The sequence below is a fragment of the Oreochromis niloticus genome, linkage group LG5, assembly GCF_001858045.2.
Source record: "Oreochromis niloticus isolate F11D_XX linkage group LG5, O_niloticus_UMD_NMBU, whole genome shotgun sequence".
In the NCBI taxonomy this organism is placed as follows: Eukaryota; Metazoa; Chordata; class Actinopteri; order Cichliformes; family Cichlidae; genus Oreochromis; species Oreochromis niloticus.
In genome coordinates this window covers 9,806,293-9,824,871 of record NC_031970.2, presented here as the reverse complement: position 1 = coordinate 9,824,871, position 18,579 = coordinate 9,806,293, and the positions used below count along the sequence as shown (strand labels likewise).

Below are 18,579 nucleotides of genomic sequence, written 5' to 3'. Positions count from 1 at the left end.
TAATCACATATGATTTAATCACTGTTAATACAGACACTGTTACCCTCAGGTTCTATCAGGTGATGTTGAGGTCTTAGGTCTCTAAGTGGGCCTTGCTTGTTTAGATTGTCCCAGATACGTATGCATATGGATAAGATTTCAGTGACACCAATGCCAACATCAGTTCTACAAGTCTGATTCTTTATTGATTTCTGATCAGTTTTCTGTGTAAAAGAAAAAAAGTTCACCTTTAAAGTCCACCTCATCATGTTGTTAAGCGAGTCTGTACACAGTGTAGAAACAGAAAAAAAGATTCAGGTACGCAAAAGCGCCACTGCTATGACTGTGATGCTACTGACTCTCAATGTACAATTGTAAGAAAAAGCATTGAAAAACTTGTGATGGATTAAACATTTTGAAACCTGGGTCTAACAAACCAAGTTGCAAGGGGAGGATGCAAATACAGGGCAAGGAGAGGGAAAGCAAAAGTCAAAAATCCAAGCACACAGTGGTCATACACAGAAATGGAAGTAAGGCAAAAGGCAACGTCTAGAAATCAGTCTAAAGGCATATATTAATACAGGATATACTAATACTAAATTAACAGAGAAGGAGATCAATATATATCAAGGAACCTGAAAAGCTTGACTAAACAAACAGGATGATTAAAGGTCTGTACAAGGAAGCTTCTTACTTGAGTACTTCACTATAACCTATAAGGCAGACCAAACCCGTTCCCAATCAAGTTGTGTTCAAGATAAGAGATTAACAGGTATGAAATCGCAACCTGTGGATGAATAAATTCTAAGCAAAATAATTTCACATTTTGTAGAGCCCCCCCGCCCCCAGGCCTCTGTACATGGACAAGAGGGTCTGAAGTCTTTGCCTTTCCCCGATGAGTGTCAGTGATGAATCAGAATCTTCAATGGCTTTTTACAACTGACTGCCTCTCTGTACTTCTGGATCTTGTATCAAGTTTGCACATAGACTAAGCCTACATTATATTTTTCTAATATTGGCATTTTATCTTTTTAAGATCAGCTACTCTTCCACCAGAAGACTTATCCAGACTTGTGATTGTTTACATGCGGTCAAGGGCAGCACTTTCATGTGAACATAGTCCTAGCTAGATTATTAATACCTGGGTTGACTTATTTAGTTGATAACCACCTTTATGTAACTTTTGTATGACCTGATGTTATGGTAAGTGAAGCCAGATAATGGAAAGATATTTTGGGTATGTTATAGCAAATAGATTAAATGTAGTATCTTTAAAAAAGATAGAAAAGTATGAATCTACTGAATGAGGATCAGTGTGCCAATTGATTTAGCAAATCAAGTGTGAAACAGACATTAGCTCTCACCTGCTGATTTGCATGTGCAGCACATGTATAACATAATACACATACACTTTTTTTATAGCCTGAATTATATTTTAGTATTTGTGTTGTTGTTTTTCTGTTTCTGTATATGAATAAATGGACTTATATAAAAAAAAGAATGACTAAATCAGAGTTCATATCGCTACTCCTACGCTGGTTCAGCAAGGCATTAATCATAAATTGTCCATGTGATCTGTTATTGACATTTAAAATGGGTGATCACAGTGTTAACTGTACTGCTCCACGACCCACACAAAGGCTTCATAGTTTCACAAAGGCTGAGAAGATGATGCAACGTCAAAGTTAGTTCTGATTTCTGAACAAAAGGAGGGACGGAAGATCAGAAGGAAAAGCTGCAGAACTCGTAAGGACCAAACTCTATCAAGATTTAAAAGAAGTAAAAAAGAAAAGTAAAAAAGAAAAAAAGCTTAATTTTATTACGGCACAAGTTCCTTCAGTAGACTGCAGTAAAAGGCAAGTATTGATTATGTCATAGGGAGATTACAACGATACCAAGTGTGTAGGTGACCCTGAGATTGACAGACGTAAGCTGCTGGGAATTTGCATGATGGCCAGAGAGCATTCCTCTGCTACTAACAAGGCGGCTATAAAATGTTTAATAATTAACAAGGAATTCAGAACAAAAGTCAATCATATTACTGAACATTAATTATTTTTGTTGTTGTTTATCAGCTGCTGGGTGGTTACAGCTAGAGATGCCAGGCTAGTGAGTCCCAGCTGCAAAAGAGCTGCCTAAATGGTGTTTGCTGTTAATTGGACTGCACTGTGTTATTCTGGCACTGGGGTTGGAAGGGCAGTTTGTTCACTTTTTCATATTTTTGTTAATTGTTTGCTTAGTTATTCTTTAGAAAAGTCTCACTTGATCCCCCTCGAATGTCTTGCTAGCTCATTTCTGTTGATGCTGGAACTTAGTTTTTAAGTTTTGTAGTCATTTTAATTTTTTATGTATATAAAAATATGTGTGTAATATGTAATGTAGGCCAACAACCCAGTTCCTCACAGCCCGTATATGTGAAACTCTTGATTTGTTACAAAAAGCTGACAAAATTAACAAAAGAAAGCTGACAAAAGATTAGCAACACTGCACCTTGCCTTATGAAGCCAGTTAGACAAAGATCAAATAATGGTGTCCACTATGTGTGAAATTTGAATACACTCTAACACACATCCTCTGCCCCTCTCAGCTCGTGTACGGTCCACATTATTCAAATTCAACTCTTTTTCTTCCCTTAGAACCAACCTGTTCATGCTGCCCTCAACACATTCAAGTCCTATAAATAGAAACACATTCATCAATTATTCACACTGCTGTGTAAACAGTTAGACGAGATGAACAACCCCACCTCACGTGGAGAAACTCTGTGATCTCACACCACTGTAAAGACAAAAAGATCAATATAATACAGGTGCACTCCAACGGGCCTACACGTAACATTTACATGTAAATGTATTTTACATCTTGAAGAAAGTTAGATTTGAATACTAGTACAAACTACATCATCTGATGTACAAACAACATGACTCCAGCTCTGGAATCACAGGCAATGTCTCAGCTGAAAACACGAAGTCTGCAAGTAAATAAAATGTGTATGATCAAAGAGAATCTGGATGCCTCTTGCCTCCCTTAACAGCTGCTGTTATAACAAAATAAGCCTTGACGAGAGCACTTCTCCTGAGTGACTGTTTTGCCATTCCCTGGTACAAATATGTTACAAAATTCTTTACTCAGTCAAACAAATGGAAAAAAAACAGTGTTTATACTGTAGCAAAACAGACTCCAAACCTAAAGAGTGCTAAAAGAAAGAACTTGAAATCAACGAGAACAAGGCAGCCTGACAGCTCAAATCTTCTAGGCCTAGTTTTGAAGCCACATGCATTATGTTAATTTCTTCTATATTTTAATTCTTGGCCTGCACCAAAGTAGTTTTTATGAAAATAATTCATAGTTATGTCATACTGTTCTTTGTGAAGCCCCTCAGGTGAGCCTCTGTCTAAAACCAGCAGTTTTATCTCCACTCTCTTTAAGGCTACCTTTCTGATAAGCCAGTTTTCAGCTGACTGGTGCCCTCGCCCAAACAGAAGATTGGAGCATCAGGTTTGAGAGCTCCACTACTCAACCAGACTGGGGCATCCTAGATATTAAGGATTAACCATTTTAAGGATGTTAATTCACACTAACATCACACAGAGCCTAGAGCAGAAGAAAAAATGGTCCAGACCACCTAAAGCCTAAGCATTTGGTTTCATTATTCAAAATTCTAGCCATCTTTTATAGGACAATCCACTTTTATAACAATATAAATCACAGGAAATAAGGAAAAGAAAAGTAGGTGTACATTTCAGGTATGATCAGTAGGATGCAAACAGATTGTTAGCAGTTACACCATGTTCAACATCTAATTAACGAGTAGGAGAAAAAAGGTGTTTACTAACTCTAAGGTTACTTATCCACAAATGAAATATAGCTACAGACGGTCATCAACAGAGCCAGAAAATAAACAAAAGCAGACATGACTCATGCAGTAGCTGGAAACACCTTATTCGTGCTATTATTCTGTCTATTCCCCTAATTTAATATTGAAATCATCGGTGGTTATATCACTGAGAAGCCACTGTGAATACTTACAGTGGCACTACAGATCAAAGTCTAGCTGCAGGCATTATACAGAAAAAATTGCAGACTTTTGTGAATCCAGAGGTGACTGTGTGGAGTCTGATATACCTGCAGCAGTTACACAGTCAGAAAAAAGGCAGCTTACCAGACACTTCGGCCATAGGCTACATTAGTCACAAGTACTAAATAGTAATAAACATGAACTTATGAACAAAATGTTGGTAGGTGAATTGCATAATGTATGAAGTATGAACATTTATTTAAAACTGTTGTCTGACAACGTCACAGGTTACATTGGTCTTTAATGCTACTAATAAAATGGTATTTGAAGGCATGCAAAATAATGCCCATTCATTCCTTTGAATAAGAAGTCATAATTGAAGTGCGGCACAGGATCAGTCATAAAAACCACAAAACAAAACCCTCCACTTCAATTTCAGATTAAATACACACACAGAGCAGACTAAAAGCAGACATTCAGACACATCACTGCAGATCATAGTGGCTACTAAACCTGGTTTATCCTCTTTGTGGCCTCTCAGTCCTGGACAGCGTTGCCTCGAGAAATTCTGACAGAACTGACACCTGACACTGAAAGACAGTGTCTGTTTACCTGCAACTCTGACACATCCTGCAGTCTACCACGCCTTTTACAAACACACACTGCAAGAGTGAACTTTGACGTATGTCTGAGAAGACACATTACGCCATCAATAATTAGCTGAACGCGAGTGAGGGTGGAGACTGTCGTTCCTTAAAAGGCACCTTGTAACCAAGCACAACTGATACTGCATATCTAAAGGAAGGCCGACTGATAGAGGGAAGGCATAAAATTACTCGTCACAGGGATTAAAACGGGCAGAAAGGACAAAGGGAGGAGACAGTCACACGGGTGGTCAGATAAAGCCTGATCTGCGGAGCACAGACAGGGATGAGTCAACATCAGGGTAACATTTCAGCCGCGCTGCATCCACTCAATCAATACAGATTTGCTGGTGTGAACGCTGCAGTCTGAGCCATAACATTTTTTTTTTAGAATGGTGCATGAAAAAAACTGAATGATAATGAGTGCCGCAACACATATTAGGAAAAAGCACCTCTGTTATTTAGTGTGATGCTGTGAATAAGGGGAGCAAGCAGGTGTGCTTATGTGCTTCAACAACAGACAGAGCAGTGTTAAAACATCAGCCATGCACAGCAGTAGATAACAACATGCAGGGACCCCAGAATCAAAGAAAGCTAACTGCCTATCCGCACAGACAGGCGCTCATCTCCCCTGTACGTGCCATCTGTGGGTCATCTACTCGTGCTTTTCCCAGGGGGCGACTGCTCTGTTTGACCCCAGTGTTATATCCCATAATTGCACAAAGTAATTTATGACCAGTGTGCTGGCAAATAAAAACTGAAAGGGCTACAGGTCTGGCTTTATGCCCCTGTACAAAAAACACAATCTTGTAATGCAGTCTTTTTTTCCTGCTGTGATTTGACAATTTCTTTTTTATTATTGTGCTGGGGCATGGACGAGTGTGAAGCACTGGTAAAACTCTTTGAATATTTTGGTTTTATTGATTCATTGAAGACATAAAAGCAGCCTAGTAAAGTCTGGCTAGAATGAAAGTCACAGTACATTTACTTTCATTATAATACCCACGAGCTAGTTCCTCTTTAATTCTGTATAATGTTTTGATGACAAGCAGTGAAAAATATTGTGTCCAACCTTGTGGTTTTAAACGCCATTTAGTGTTCAGAGCTGAGCCAGTTTTCTTTCAAAGAATTCAATCAATAATCCAGGGCAAGTTTTGAGGACCCCAGTGCTCTCAATGCCAGTTTTTTGCAATGAATAATCTTTTTTTTCATCATCCACAGCAGAGAGGCAGTGTGAGCTTTTTATTGAAGACCCCTGGTTCAGCTGCTGGGGTTAAAGTGTGAACCACACACACACACATTGAAGCCTGGACTGAGCAAAGCTGATGCTGGGGAGGAAAATGGAAGTTACTGATTCAGTGCAGCTGCTAAAAGCTATGAGATGCACACACAAAAGCCTCTGCTGTTGATCTCATGAATAAACATTTCACACAGCTAGAAGTGAGAGCAACTCAGAGGATACACCATCAGTGATACAATCAGGTGAGTGCAAACTATGCAGGCTACTGTTCAACCGGCAACTTTGGGGCAGTCAAGTTGGAATCTGAGCCTTTTATATTCAAATTCGGTTCTGCAGTGCACATATGGTTTATGAACACAATTTGTAGGTTTAATTAATTAATTAACTTTTTCGATGCAGAAGAAAGAAACATCCTTTTCAAATGCGCACAGTGCAGCGCATTGACACTTTATGACAAGCCGAAGAAACACTTAGGTTTAGAGTTAATCTAATAAAAATATTATCAGAAGACAGTTCATTACTGTTAAGCTTTCTCTATCATAAAACCCTTCTGACACTGGAAAAACACTGAACTGATATTTCTGGGTCTTTCTGTAAGCCAGTTTAAAGCTTACTTTTGGCCTTGGAACATCTGACAATATCTTAGCTATTGTTCTGCTTTGATGATTTTACATGACTATATGTACATTTGCGTTGGTGTTTGGACAAAACATCAATTCAGCGGCTTCATCCTGGAGTTGGGTCATTTTTTTAATGTAAATGTATTTTCTGACATTTTAAGTCATTAAATTAACTGGTGCAGTTCTAATCCGTACAAACACGTATATATTTTCACACACAGACCCCATCTTTCACAAACCCAGTCACTATGGCAACATCAAGCCCTCTTCCTTCCTTCTCATTTGACTCTTAAGCTCTTCACTGATGCTATAAATCTGATGGCTGGAACCTCAGAGGACCGAAGCAAACCTCCAGCCAACAACCTCTAATAGCCTCTTCTTGTTCCCCTAAAGCTGTGAGGTTCTTTTGTAACATAACACCTACAATAAAGATGCCCCGGAGATACGCACTGATATATTACACTCCAGTAAATAGAGGTATGCACATCACGTGATGCATATCACATCAACTTATCCAAGTGCATTTGCTCAGTGAAGCTCTCACTGATACTCACACAAGCCTGAGTTGCGGTAAACTACAGCTAAAGAATGTCTTCTCAGGAATCGTACTGCGCCTGATCAAGTTATTAAATATCAGGGGCATCTGACTGAAAGACTGCACTGCCCTAATGGTTAAAAACAATTTGCAAATGAATTAGAGTTTGAGGAAAAGCAAGAAAAATACTTGTTTTTGTCTATAATTATTTTTAGATCCATTTAACTTGGGACAACTTTCAGGGCCCTGAGCCCCAGTTTGAGATACAGATTTTCATTAAGACTGCAACTAAATATTATTTTCCTCATTGCCTTTTTAAATTAAATGTTTAGTCTTGGGGTGCATGTAATTAATATTTTTTTCCATTAACTGTTTGGTCTGTAGCGCTTTAAATCTCTGGGGGGAAAAGGCTGAGTCAGGTTAACAAAACATACACAAAAAACAGAATATAAACCTATGAAATCACCCATTTACCTTTAAAATCTCACAAAAGGCAAAAATTCAGAACTGAGAAAATGTCCACAATATTTTGCTTCTAACATGTCTGTTTATCAAGCACTTCTAGTTCATGGTAATGAAAGAGCAGCTGAAGAACTGAAGAGAATTTATAAGAGTTTGATGACTGGATTGTGTTTGCAGCTGCTCTGCACTGCACAGTCATTGTCAGACTGTGCTGATTAAGAATCTAAAGGCACAGTGCAGTGAAGTCAGACAGTACCTAAACACAAGCAGTGGCTGGGCAGACAATTTTGAAACAGAAAATGTGTCATTAACATATTACCCATGTAAATAAATACAATAGATTTGGCTTTCATTACTGGTTTGCTTTTAGGGGGGATCTGTTTCATACCAGTTGGTCTACAGAAAAATCATGAACAAAGTCAGTTTTGACCAAAGCTCTCAAAACTTAGTCTTAAAACAGATCCAGATAGCAGACATGGGCCTAATCCACCTTACTATTGGAACCACAGCAGTAAAAAAAACAAGCAAAATTTTACTTTTCTGCAGATTCTTTTTCTGCTCTGGTCACACTACACGAAAACAACTGGATCACAGAAAAACACAACTCATGTACAGGTATTTAAGGACAAGCTAAGTGAAAACACAAATCATTTCATGTGTCACATCAGCTATATGGAAAGGATGGAGGACGCAAACCTTTAAGGGTTTGAAAAACAGCCCGGCTCTCTCTCATGATCCCCTGTGAGGATCCTATCTGAGACACCAATTACCTTCTAGTTCACAGCAGAATCGAAGGCCCTGCTCTCTCAACCGTTTACCCTAAAGGTCTGAGCCACTAAAAATGTACTGAGATAGCTATAAGTGGATCCCTTCCATTCAGCGATGGAAATTATTACCCAGAGAGTTTGTCCAAACACGCAGCAGTTTTCAAAACAAGGAGCAAAAGCACTCATCTGTTTTGCTAGAGAGCAAATACGTAGCTCAGGAACAATTACATGTACAACTTATTTAATGTTGGGGTAATTCTCAGAGCAACTAAGATGAAATTACAATTTTAATTGCATTCAACCAAAGCCAGACACAGATGAAGTAGCTTAGGATGTCTGAAGCCATATTCTAGGTTACAAAGGCTAAAGGGACACATAGAAAGAAATACTCAAGCTTAATTGCTTTCTTCCAATCGTCTAACATCAGCAGGGTGCACCAGATGTGATGTGCCAATCATGGAAAGTACAAATGACAACTGGAAGCAAACTGTTGTGTCTATTCCCACTGGGAATGACATATCCCTAATTATTCATACAAAAAGCAAAGACGGGCTAGGTTTTAGTCTAATTGATTACGTTAACAGTGACACTTCATCTGTCACCCTTCCTACAAAAATGGAAAGGGGCTGAACCGCCAGCAGCAAATCAAATGAGTGTCACTAATTCGTCCGATAAATTAATCCAAGCTGGCACTCAAATGAAAGCTCTTTAACATGTGCACACTCAGGCCTCCCTCTTTAAATTTGTGGTCCTCAAACTGTGGGGCACACCGCACTGTTGTGGTGAAGCATCAATTCATGATATATTACACTTGCTGGCGACTTCATTAACTACACCTTGTTAGTACTCCATTGGATCCCATGTTGCCTACAGAACTGCCTTAATTCTTCTTGGTATAGACCCAACAAGGTGGTGGAAACATTCCTCAGACATTTTGCTCCCTATTGAGATGATAGCATCAAATAGACAATGAGGATCTTCCATTCTTCCAAATAGCAAAGGTGCTCTATTGGATTAAGATCTGGTGACCGTGGAGGCGATTTCAATGCAGTGAACTCATTGTCAAGTTTGAGAAATCAGTTTGAGATGATATGAGCTTTGTGACATGGCACACTATCCTGCTGGAACCAGCAACCAGAAAATAGGTACACTCATAAAGAGCTATACATGGTTAGCATCAATATTCAGGCAGGCTGTGGCATTTAAATGATGCTCAATTGGTACTGAAGGGTTGGGATCAAAGTGTGTTGAGAATCCCCCCACATCATTTCACCACCACTATCAGCCTAATCTGATGATATAAGCTAGGATGGATCCATGCTTTGATGTTGTTTACACCAAATTCTGACGCTAAAAATCAAGACTCATCAGGCGAGACAAGGTTTTTTCAGTCTTCTGTTATCTGATGTTGGTGAGCCCATGCAAATTATAACCTTAGTTTGCTGTTCTTATCTAACATCTGTGGCACCTGGCGTGGTCTTCTGCTGTTGCAGCCCATCTGCTTCAAAGTTCAAAGTTGTGTCGTGCACTCAGAGATGCTCTTCTGCAACCCTTGGTTATAATAAGTGCTCTCCTTTCAGCTTAAAGTTAAAGGTTGTGAAAAAATCCCAGTGTCTACATGCCTAAATGGACTGAGCTGCTATCATGTCTTCAGTATTTTCTTTACCGCTCCAGTTATCGTGGCTGAATAAACCTTCCTAATATTCACATAATAAATTTATAGACAATACACTTTATTTTTTCCAAAATGTGGGAAATTCCCTTGGTCCAACTGCTAGAAGAATAGAATAAAAAAGGACAAAATACACGTCTTAATAAGAGAAAAGTAATTTCAAATAAAAAAGGATAAAACAAAATAAATATAAATAACACTTTTTAGTGTCAAGAAATTTCACCTACAATGAAAGATCACATTCCTTCAGGAGTTCATCATTAAAAAATTAGAGCACCAACTCGCTTGCAATGTTTCCTCACGCAAATGATGCCTGTTATGACAGGGCAGTGTTTGTTTAAGCCTTGTCATAGCAGGATGATGAGTTTGATGATGAGAAATGAGCTGCAAAGACTCATAGTAAACAGCATGAGAGGCAAAGGATTTTGAATAAGCCTATAGACTCAAAGCAAATCCCAGTCCACTGGATGGACAAGACTCTGCTTGGATAATAATTAAGGGTTAATCTGTAAATGTTTATTTGTAAAAAAATAAATAAATGTTAATCACAATTTCATCAATTCTCCAGAAAAGTGTCACAAATGCTGTGTTTTATCCATCTTTTAACTGTCAGATCTCAAGTGTTTACAATTATGGAGAAGATAAAACATCAGATCCTCAAATTGACAAATAATGTGAATAATTAATGAATAATTGACACCGTTGTCACCTAATTATTGGTTAATTAACTGACCAGTTTAACATATAGCAAAGAACATCTACCCACATGTACACAGTAAGCTTTCTCTAATATACAAGAAATGTTTTTTGTAAAAAAAAAATAAAACAAAATAAAACTGACTTTAAAACAGTATTTTGGGAAATAATTACTTCAGGAAGTTCAAAATCAACTTAGCAGTACTCCCTCAACATCTTTCTGGTAATGGATTAGAAGAGCTGCAGGCAACCCCAGTTATCAGTTTAATACACAACTATTCAGCCAGATATTAAAGCACATAGTAAATGGTAAATGGAGTGGTACTTCCACAGTGTCTTTCTATTCAATTCGGGCACTTCTCTACTTCTGGTAAGTCTCATTCAGCCAATGTTTATGTAACTTTTAGTCCTACTGCTAACATGACAGATTTTGGAGTTTGCAAAATCAAACTGAGGTTTCTGATTGCTGTCTTCAGAACCACAGGGAGTGAAAAAAGCCAAAACTGTTCTTGGAGTGTTTCTTTTTTAATTGCACATTTAATTGATGTATGATGCACATTTTAATCTATGGTTCTTACACAACTTTTTCCCTTTTACATTCCAGATGCACAGTGTCCAGCGGTCTGATCTCTCACGGTCTGTCTGAACAGCAGAGCCTACCAAGGATCTGAGTTCAGAACCGTGGACAGAGCTCACTAACACGAGATGAGTGCCTCTGCTCAGGGGGAGGTCAGCAGCCCTGTCTGGCCTGATGTACCACCAGCTGATCTCCAGCGATAAATCAAAGAAATTTGCTGGTCTGGAGGAAGCACGGGCTTTTGCCCAGAGACAAGCTTTTTACTTCAGACGTCCCTCCCTGCCCTCTGCCGCAGCCCGCACAGGTTGCTGCCGGCCGGTGTTCTGACAAAAACTCCTACTAAGGACTCAGATTGTAGATGTGCTGTTCTTTGCTCATTTTTATATGAATAAGTGTCATGAAGCAGCAGAACAGAGCAGCGGTGTTAGATACAAACTGCGGGGTTTAGGCACAGATAAGGGAGGCAAATAATAACAAATCTTAGGCAGACTTGTTTTTCTTTTATAAAAATTAACTTTTAAATCTGTGGACATTAATTGAATCTCGTTGGCAATCGTCGCGGTCGCTTGCCACCTCGTTATCGCCGACAGCAGTAATATTTGCTCTGAATTAAGCTACTTCATCACAAAAACCAACCGCCGGTGGCTAGCTGTTGATAGCAAACACACGGTTATGAAAGAAATCAAGAATAACTTACGAATTTATACGAATTGATAATCCAGCTTCCTTTGAGCTCTCAAAATGTAATCATTCCGTTCATCACCCGAGACTGCCTCCTTTCTGTCGCCGGTAAACGCGCCGCTGAAAGGAGCCGCCAGATGGGGGATGGTGAGTGGGCTCAAATCAAACTAACCGTAACGGAGGGGTTGTTTTCCGGGAAGGTCTTTCAAAATAAATGCCCAATTTTCTTCTTCTTCCTATTATTATTATTATTATTATTATTATTACAAAGTTTCCAGGAAACTGTGTCAAAATATGTATAAGATAAAATCCTTGTATTAGAGAAGCTGAAACCACAGGTTTTCTATTTTTCACTGTACTAAAAACTACAAGTATTTTTGGACAGTGGCAAATTGCTGTTATCTAAATAATCTTATTTTTATTTCTTTTTTGGTTACTCACTCTTGCAGACATGAATGCCACAAAATTATCATTCATTTATACCAAGCTTTTTGAGTAAATCAATTAACTAAAAAAAATTCAAACAATTTGCTAAAGTATATACATTAGACTGAATGTACCTCATTGCCTGTGTGTTAACACGCTGTGACTGTGTGTAGTCTGAGTAAAAATAAAGTAAGAATTGAGTAAAAATAGCCCATAATACTACTCTTAAAGGAAAAGTACGTATGTATGAAACAGACCAAATGTATTTCGAGTCACTTTGAGATAATACTCGGAAATTTTTACTTGCTACCATGCAAATAAATGGGCTGCATACAACACATTTCTTGGGGTTATTGTTTTGTTTTGAATTTTAAATGCCACATCCCTTCATTAAAAATGGTCTGTCTGCTCTTATTCATATTTAAAAACATTCCAGGAAGATATGAAAATTTTCTGCAGGTGTGACTTTCTTTTCTTGGAGGGCTGCATCTTTCTATCCAGGGTTCATGTTTCTGAAGCCTTTGAATCACTACTGAGTAAAAAAAAAATCACTTTATTTATTTATCTATTTATTTGTTTATTCTTTTATTTATGATATTTGTAATATCAATATTACAAATAAACAAAGTCATACAAAAGGAGAAGGAGCGCAGAGAACTAGTGGATGATTTTGTCGAGTTTTGAAATACCCCTCAAGTCATGTTTAAACTAAGAAGTCGCTGATCAGCTTGTGCAGCTAGCTTTAAAGGATGACCCAAAACTTTGCAGCTACGTAATGAACACAGGATGCGCTTCCCCTCCACACCAGCAGAGGGCAAGCCTTTCCAGGCGGCCCGCGCCACAGCATATACCTTCCTGATCGAAGAGAAACTTTCCTTCCGGCTCCGGTCCCTTAACAAGTGGAAAGGTAAAGTGAGACCCGGCGTAATAATCCAAATATATCTTCACCATCTCACATTTTGTAAAATAAAATTATTCGGTTTTTCATTGTTATTAAAGTTATAAATGGAGACATATGCGTATTTTAGCCTTAAACGCGTCTCAGTTGTTGATATTCGGCTTAGAAGTGGAGAAGTAACCCCGGCTTCGGCGTTCACGAACGGCTGCCATTTTTCTCCTGTGACGCGGTCTTCACATATTAGCTTTTAATTTCTATAAAACAGAGTGGCTGTTGATGTGAATGTGTCCAAACATTCCTGATGTGTTGAGTTATTAAAGCGTCAGCTGATTGTCTCTTCAGCGGTTTGATTTTCATTACTAGATGTGTCTTAGCACGCTAGCCAGTTAGCATGCTATTATTGAGGCTGCTGTAAGTATCGGTTGAGTTCCAGGGATCTGATGCACGTTGTCTCTTAATGCAGATGCTGATGCCCAAGAAGAACCGCATTGCTATCTACGAGCTCCTCTTCAAGGAGGGAGTCATGGTGGCCAAGAAAGACGTCCACCTGGCCAAGCATCCCGAGCTTGCTGACAAGAATGTACCCAACCTTCACGTGATGAAAGCGATGCAGGTGAGAAAGAACGAAGGTCCAGCATGTAAAGTTCTCACCAAGACTAGAATTAACTGAGTTGTAGTGACTGTAAATGGGCTTGCAGGCAGAAGAACTTGGGAGGCATGTGACACAGTGATCTTGAATGTGTTTTGACTATCACTTAGGAGTTCTGGGGTTATGCGTTCTTAAGTGGGAAAACGTCATTTGTCAGTCCAGATATCAAGTCCTGGTTGTGAACCCGTGAAAGTTGTTTAGTAGTTTGACCAGACAGCAAGGTACTGTCAATGTCCTCCTTACATGTTTGGGTTAGAGAAAGTTAAGGGATGAGAATTATATTTTTATTTTCAGCATTTAATTCTGAAGTAAAGCTCCTCTGCATCAAAATGAGCCAATTTAGATGGTTTGGGGATGTAGTTAAGACACCTCTTAGGGGAGATTTTTTTTTTTTTTTTTTTTTTTAGGCGTGGTCCAGATTGGGGTGGCTAGACCCAAGGCAAATCCAGGATACGCTAATTTGGGACTCTCTTCCTATCCTCCCAGAAGAGCGGGAGTGAATGCAGATTTAGACTTTTCTTTTTGTATTTATAATATAGAGCAGTTAAGAAGAGAGGAAGTAAGGGAATGCATGCAGCAAAAGGACTTGGCTTGAAGGCAAACCTGGGCTGCTGCATTTCATCTTGTGGCATGTGGTCATCTGGTACACCTGTGAGTCCTTGATTTAGACTTCTGCAGTGTGTCTTTGTAGAATTTATTGTGTAATGTATACAAATGACTGATGCCATCGCCACCTTGTGCATGGTGCTCGTATCCCAGTGTTTTATGCAATGCCTGCCACAATAGAAACAAAATGTCGGGACCTGTCCCCTCTTTGTGTAGTCCCCCACCAGTTTTTAAAAGAGGGTCTGATTTGGTCCACTGTTGTATGTGGGGGGGAAAAAAATCAGCATGCATCTGTTTTGTTTTGGGGTTTTTTTGTTTTTGCAACGTTTAGCTGATTTTTACTGCCATCACACTCATTTACAGTAGGATGCTACTGATGCATATCTTTTCTGCCCTCTCGGGTTTCGTAAACTTGTGTGACTGATTATTTGCTCTTTCAAGATATGTGACAGGCCTAAACTCATGAAAACAGTTTAGAAAAAAAAAAAAAAAATTGGAGATAATTTTGATTCCATGACATGATGAGGGGAGTAAATGACAACGAGAAATGTGTTTTTTTTGCGACATTTTTCACATGGGTGTTGGTGTCGGCTCAGAGTTCATTGCATCTGAGTTCATTTTATCTTTTGGAATGATTGTAGGGCAGTATGTTGTGTGTTGGTTGGCACTGTTGCCTCACAACAAGAAGGTCCCGGATTTGAATCTACTATCTGGCCAGGGCCTTTCTGTGCATTTACCTGAGCAAGAACCCTAAAGATACTTTCTGCATAGTCCTGCCATACCAACCTAGATTTTGTACTGATTTATTGTAGTAGTCAATATAATGTGGTAATTTGCTTTTCCATGCAGTCTCTGAAGTCCTGTGGGTACGTCAAGGAGCAATTTGCCTGGCGCCATTTCTACTGGTACCTCACCAATGAGGGCATCCAGTACCTGAGAGACTTCCTCCACCTTCCCCCTGAGATCGTGCCTGCCACCCTGCGCCGCCAGACCCGCCCTGAGACCGCAAGGCCCAGGCCCAAGGGTAAAACATCTATCATACATGCTTGTTTCTAATAAGTTTTGATTTTTCATTTCCTGAAGCCAGAAATACTAGTAATAGTATTTAATATGTTAATGCTTCCTGAGGTTATAAATGATATTGAAGCTGATTGTGAACTCAAAATCTGGTGCTCAAACACAGTTTTCCAGAAATCAAAGTTGCTAATCTAAACTTCAGCAGATTATTTTAGATGTTCTGGATCCTGAGTGTGATCTGTTCTAAATAAGGTTTAATTTGTCTCTTTATCAATGAGTAATTTTTGATTAACTTCTGAACTAGATCGTAACAATCTCATTTCATAATTTCCTTGCCTTTCGTTGAAGCTGAAGTTGCAGTTTCAATTGGTATCTTCAATTGGATCTTATGAAAATATGCTCAAGAGGTTTCAGCAATTAAGTGCCCCATGAAATGTTATGGTCTCCTCTTGCTGTTAAAGGGTGTTTGTTTTTCTGTAAAGAATACAAATTTATTGAAGTAGTTCATCAATAAACTCAAAAGAGGAACCCCAGAGTCCAAAGACTCGTATTTAGTGAGAATTGTTAGCATTAAAATTAAAGAATTTTAAAGCCTATTGAATTTCCTCTGTTGGAAAGCTAGGAAAACTGGAGCTTAATGTTTTGTCATCTTTTTACCCGCAGGAGTGGAAGGAGAAAGGCCCGCTCGCCTTAACCGTGGGGAGGCTGACAGAGATGCTTACAGGCGATCTGCCGCACCCCGTACGTATAACACAAACTACACTAGTCACATTATGAGCTGCTCATGTGGTCTTGTGATGTTTACATGAACAATGCAAACTGAAATGGTAATTTTGGATCATTAAATCATACGGTGGTGTTATGCATTAATAAAATTTCTTGATTTTTGAGAGTGAAATGTGAAAATGCAGTGATGCGACCCATCACATGTTCCTATAGTTTGTCTACTCTTGTCTGAATGAGCACCTCAGTCCTAATTCTTATAGGCTGCTCACGCAAATATTAACACCAATAGTTTTAACAGCACGAAAATCTGAAATTACCAGCCTCCAAAAAGTACAGGCATCTGCAGACATCCAAGCACCTCGATAAAGTTTGACCACCATGAGTAGATTTGTATAAAATTTTAATGTTGGAGGACCTCTAGTGGCTGTCTGAATCACTGCATGTAAAAACTTTACACTGGCTATGTCACCTTTAGATGGTGGTAGAAACCGATTCCCTGGAAATTGTTAAACGTTAATGGTAAATTTAATGTTGTAAAATCGTTTGTTTTAGGCCAAATCACAGCCTATTTCCAAACCAGTAGTGCTTGTGCCAAAACAAAGGCAAATGACATGTAAAATTGTTCTTAGATGAGAATCTATATCAAGTTTCCTTTAGAAAATTGAATCATTGTGATCACTTTGTTGTAGAACAGACAAAATCATAACATAGGCAATGACATTATCAAATATATATTATTGAAAGGATTGATATTTTGTCTTTGTCATAAAAGCAAAACGAGGCATATGAAGCTCCCATCATCATTTCTGACAATGAGAAGGCAATTTGTGCTGGTGTGAACTTTCAACTTGTTTACCAAAAACATCTGCAAAGAGAATGACAGTAAAAATTATTTGAATTAGACACAACCCCTAAGAATCTAATTTTGGTATATATTTGACATGTTATAGTGAAGTTTTAACAAGTTTGATGTTTCTGAAAGTTGCTGGCTGGCCTTTTAACTCATAACTTCTCCTTTAGCTGGTGCTGACAAGAAGGCAGAGGCCGGTGCTGGAGCTGCCACAGAGTTCCAGTTCGTAAGTACATTTCCTTTGTTTAATTCGGGTATTTGGAGAAATGGGCTGGCAACAAAAACCTCATCTTGATCTTGAATGTTTTTCTGTTATAAGAATTGTTTTCTACAGCAGAACAAAGGCATTCCTCCCTAAAACCTTATTTGTGGGTGCGGTTTTACATGGGTTTCAAAAAGGAATGTCAGAAAGCTAAATGTGGTTTATACAGTGCAGCTGGAAAACTTGTATTGAACTTGTAGATTCTTGTATTGAACATGTTGCTCAACTGACAAAATGTTTTTTGTTCTGCAGAGAGGTGGCTTTGGACGCGGCAGAGGACAGCAGCCTCAGTAAATTTCACTCTCTCTTTGTGTACAATAAAGAAAATCCAAATACAACTCTGTCTGTTTGTGCTTTTCTTTTTTTTTTTTTTTTTTTTTAAGTATTTTGTAAGATGAGCAGGATAAAGTCCACATATGTTGGTTATAAATTTGAGTAATGTGATGGCGGACCAGCTCAGGATTAATTGAGTCTTAAAATACTTGGATAATTAATGAGCATGCCAAGAGAGGTGCCACAGTGAGACTGAGATGGTGTCAAATGAAACTTGAACCCTGTGATTTGTAAGCCATCTAGAGGCTTTTCTTAGAACAGAGGAGTTTGAATACTAGAAATGGTGATAAGACTCAGTTGTGTTAAAAGTGCAGTGTGAGGCCAAAGGCCAGTAGATTTTCGCAACTAAACAGAGTCCAGCAGCTGTTGGTTTTTGTCTTTTGACTCATGTTTTGATGTGATTAAATGCCTTTGTTTTTGGCAGGAAGTCAGTCTGGTGGGTAAATTGTGTGGAGGGTCATTTTTACAGTCATCTCCCTCACTGTTAGTCCACACAGAAAACATTAGGTGGTTATAGTAACGTCAAGTTGAAATGATCTAGGACTCGATGACTCACCTGTATACTAAATTAGGCCTTTTTGCCAAAGTTATAATTAACCCAAAAGAACCCTTTTACACTGAGGAAAATTTCTGTTTAAAGTTTAACATTGACTCTGATAGTTTCCCTGAAATATCTGCTTATAAGTGGATTTATCTAATGAAAGAAAGTGTCTGACAGTCCTAGTGTAGCAAGATGTCCTGCTGCTGACATGTTGAAAGTAGCCCTAACAACTCTTTTTGCACATAAACCTCAAGAGTTAAAACAAACAAAAAAAAACAAAAACTGATGGGTGAGTTAGCTACAGAGTTACAATAATCCAGTTGTTGTAAATACTTACATACTCTACAGAGAGCACACTTGGAGAAGTATTGAACACACAG

General features: G+C 38.7%; 2 protein-coding genes across 2 annotated transcripts in view; one reads left to right on the top strand and one right to left on the bottom strand.

Annotated features, from left to right (window-relative positions):
- The window catches only part of pacsin1b (protein kinase C and casein kinase substrate in neurons 1b), a 30,755-nt gene extending 18,669 nt beyond the window's left edge, over positions 1-12,086 (bottom strand). Inside the window, exon 1 of the mRNA XM_003453694.5 lies at positions 11,908-12,086. The gene's annotated coding sequence lies outside the window, so the exon portion shown is untranslated. The remainder of the gene's footprint in view (positions 1-11,907) is intronic.
- Positions 12,087-13,085: 999 nt separating this feature from the next.
- rps10 (ribosomal protein S10) lies at positions 13,086-17,663 on the top strand. The gene is made up of 6 exons (XM_005458423.4): positions 13,086-13,224; positions 13,679-13,828; positions 15,320-15,494; positions 16,151-16,228; positions 17,234-17,289; positions 17,578-17,663. The coding sequence occupies exons 2-6, from the start codon at positions 13,679-13,681 to the stop codon at positions 17,617-17,619; spliced, it is 501 nt and encodes a 166-aa protein (XP_005458480.1). The 5' UTR covers positions 13,086-13,224; the 3' UTR covers positions 17,620-17,663.
- Positions 17,664-18,579: the final 916 nt, after the last annotated feature.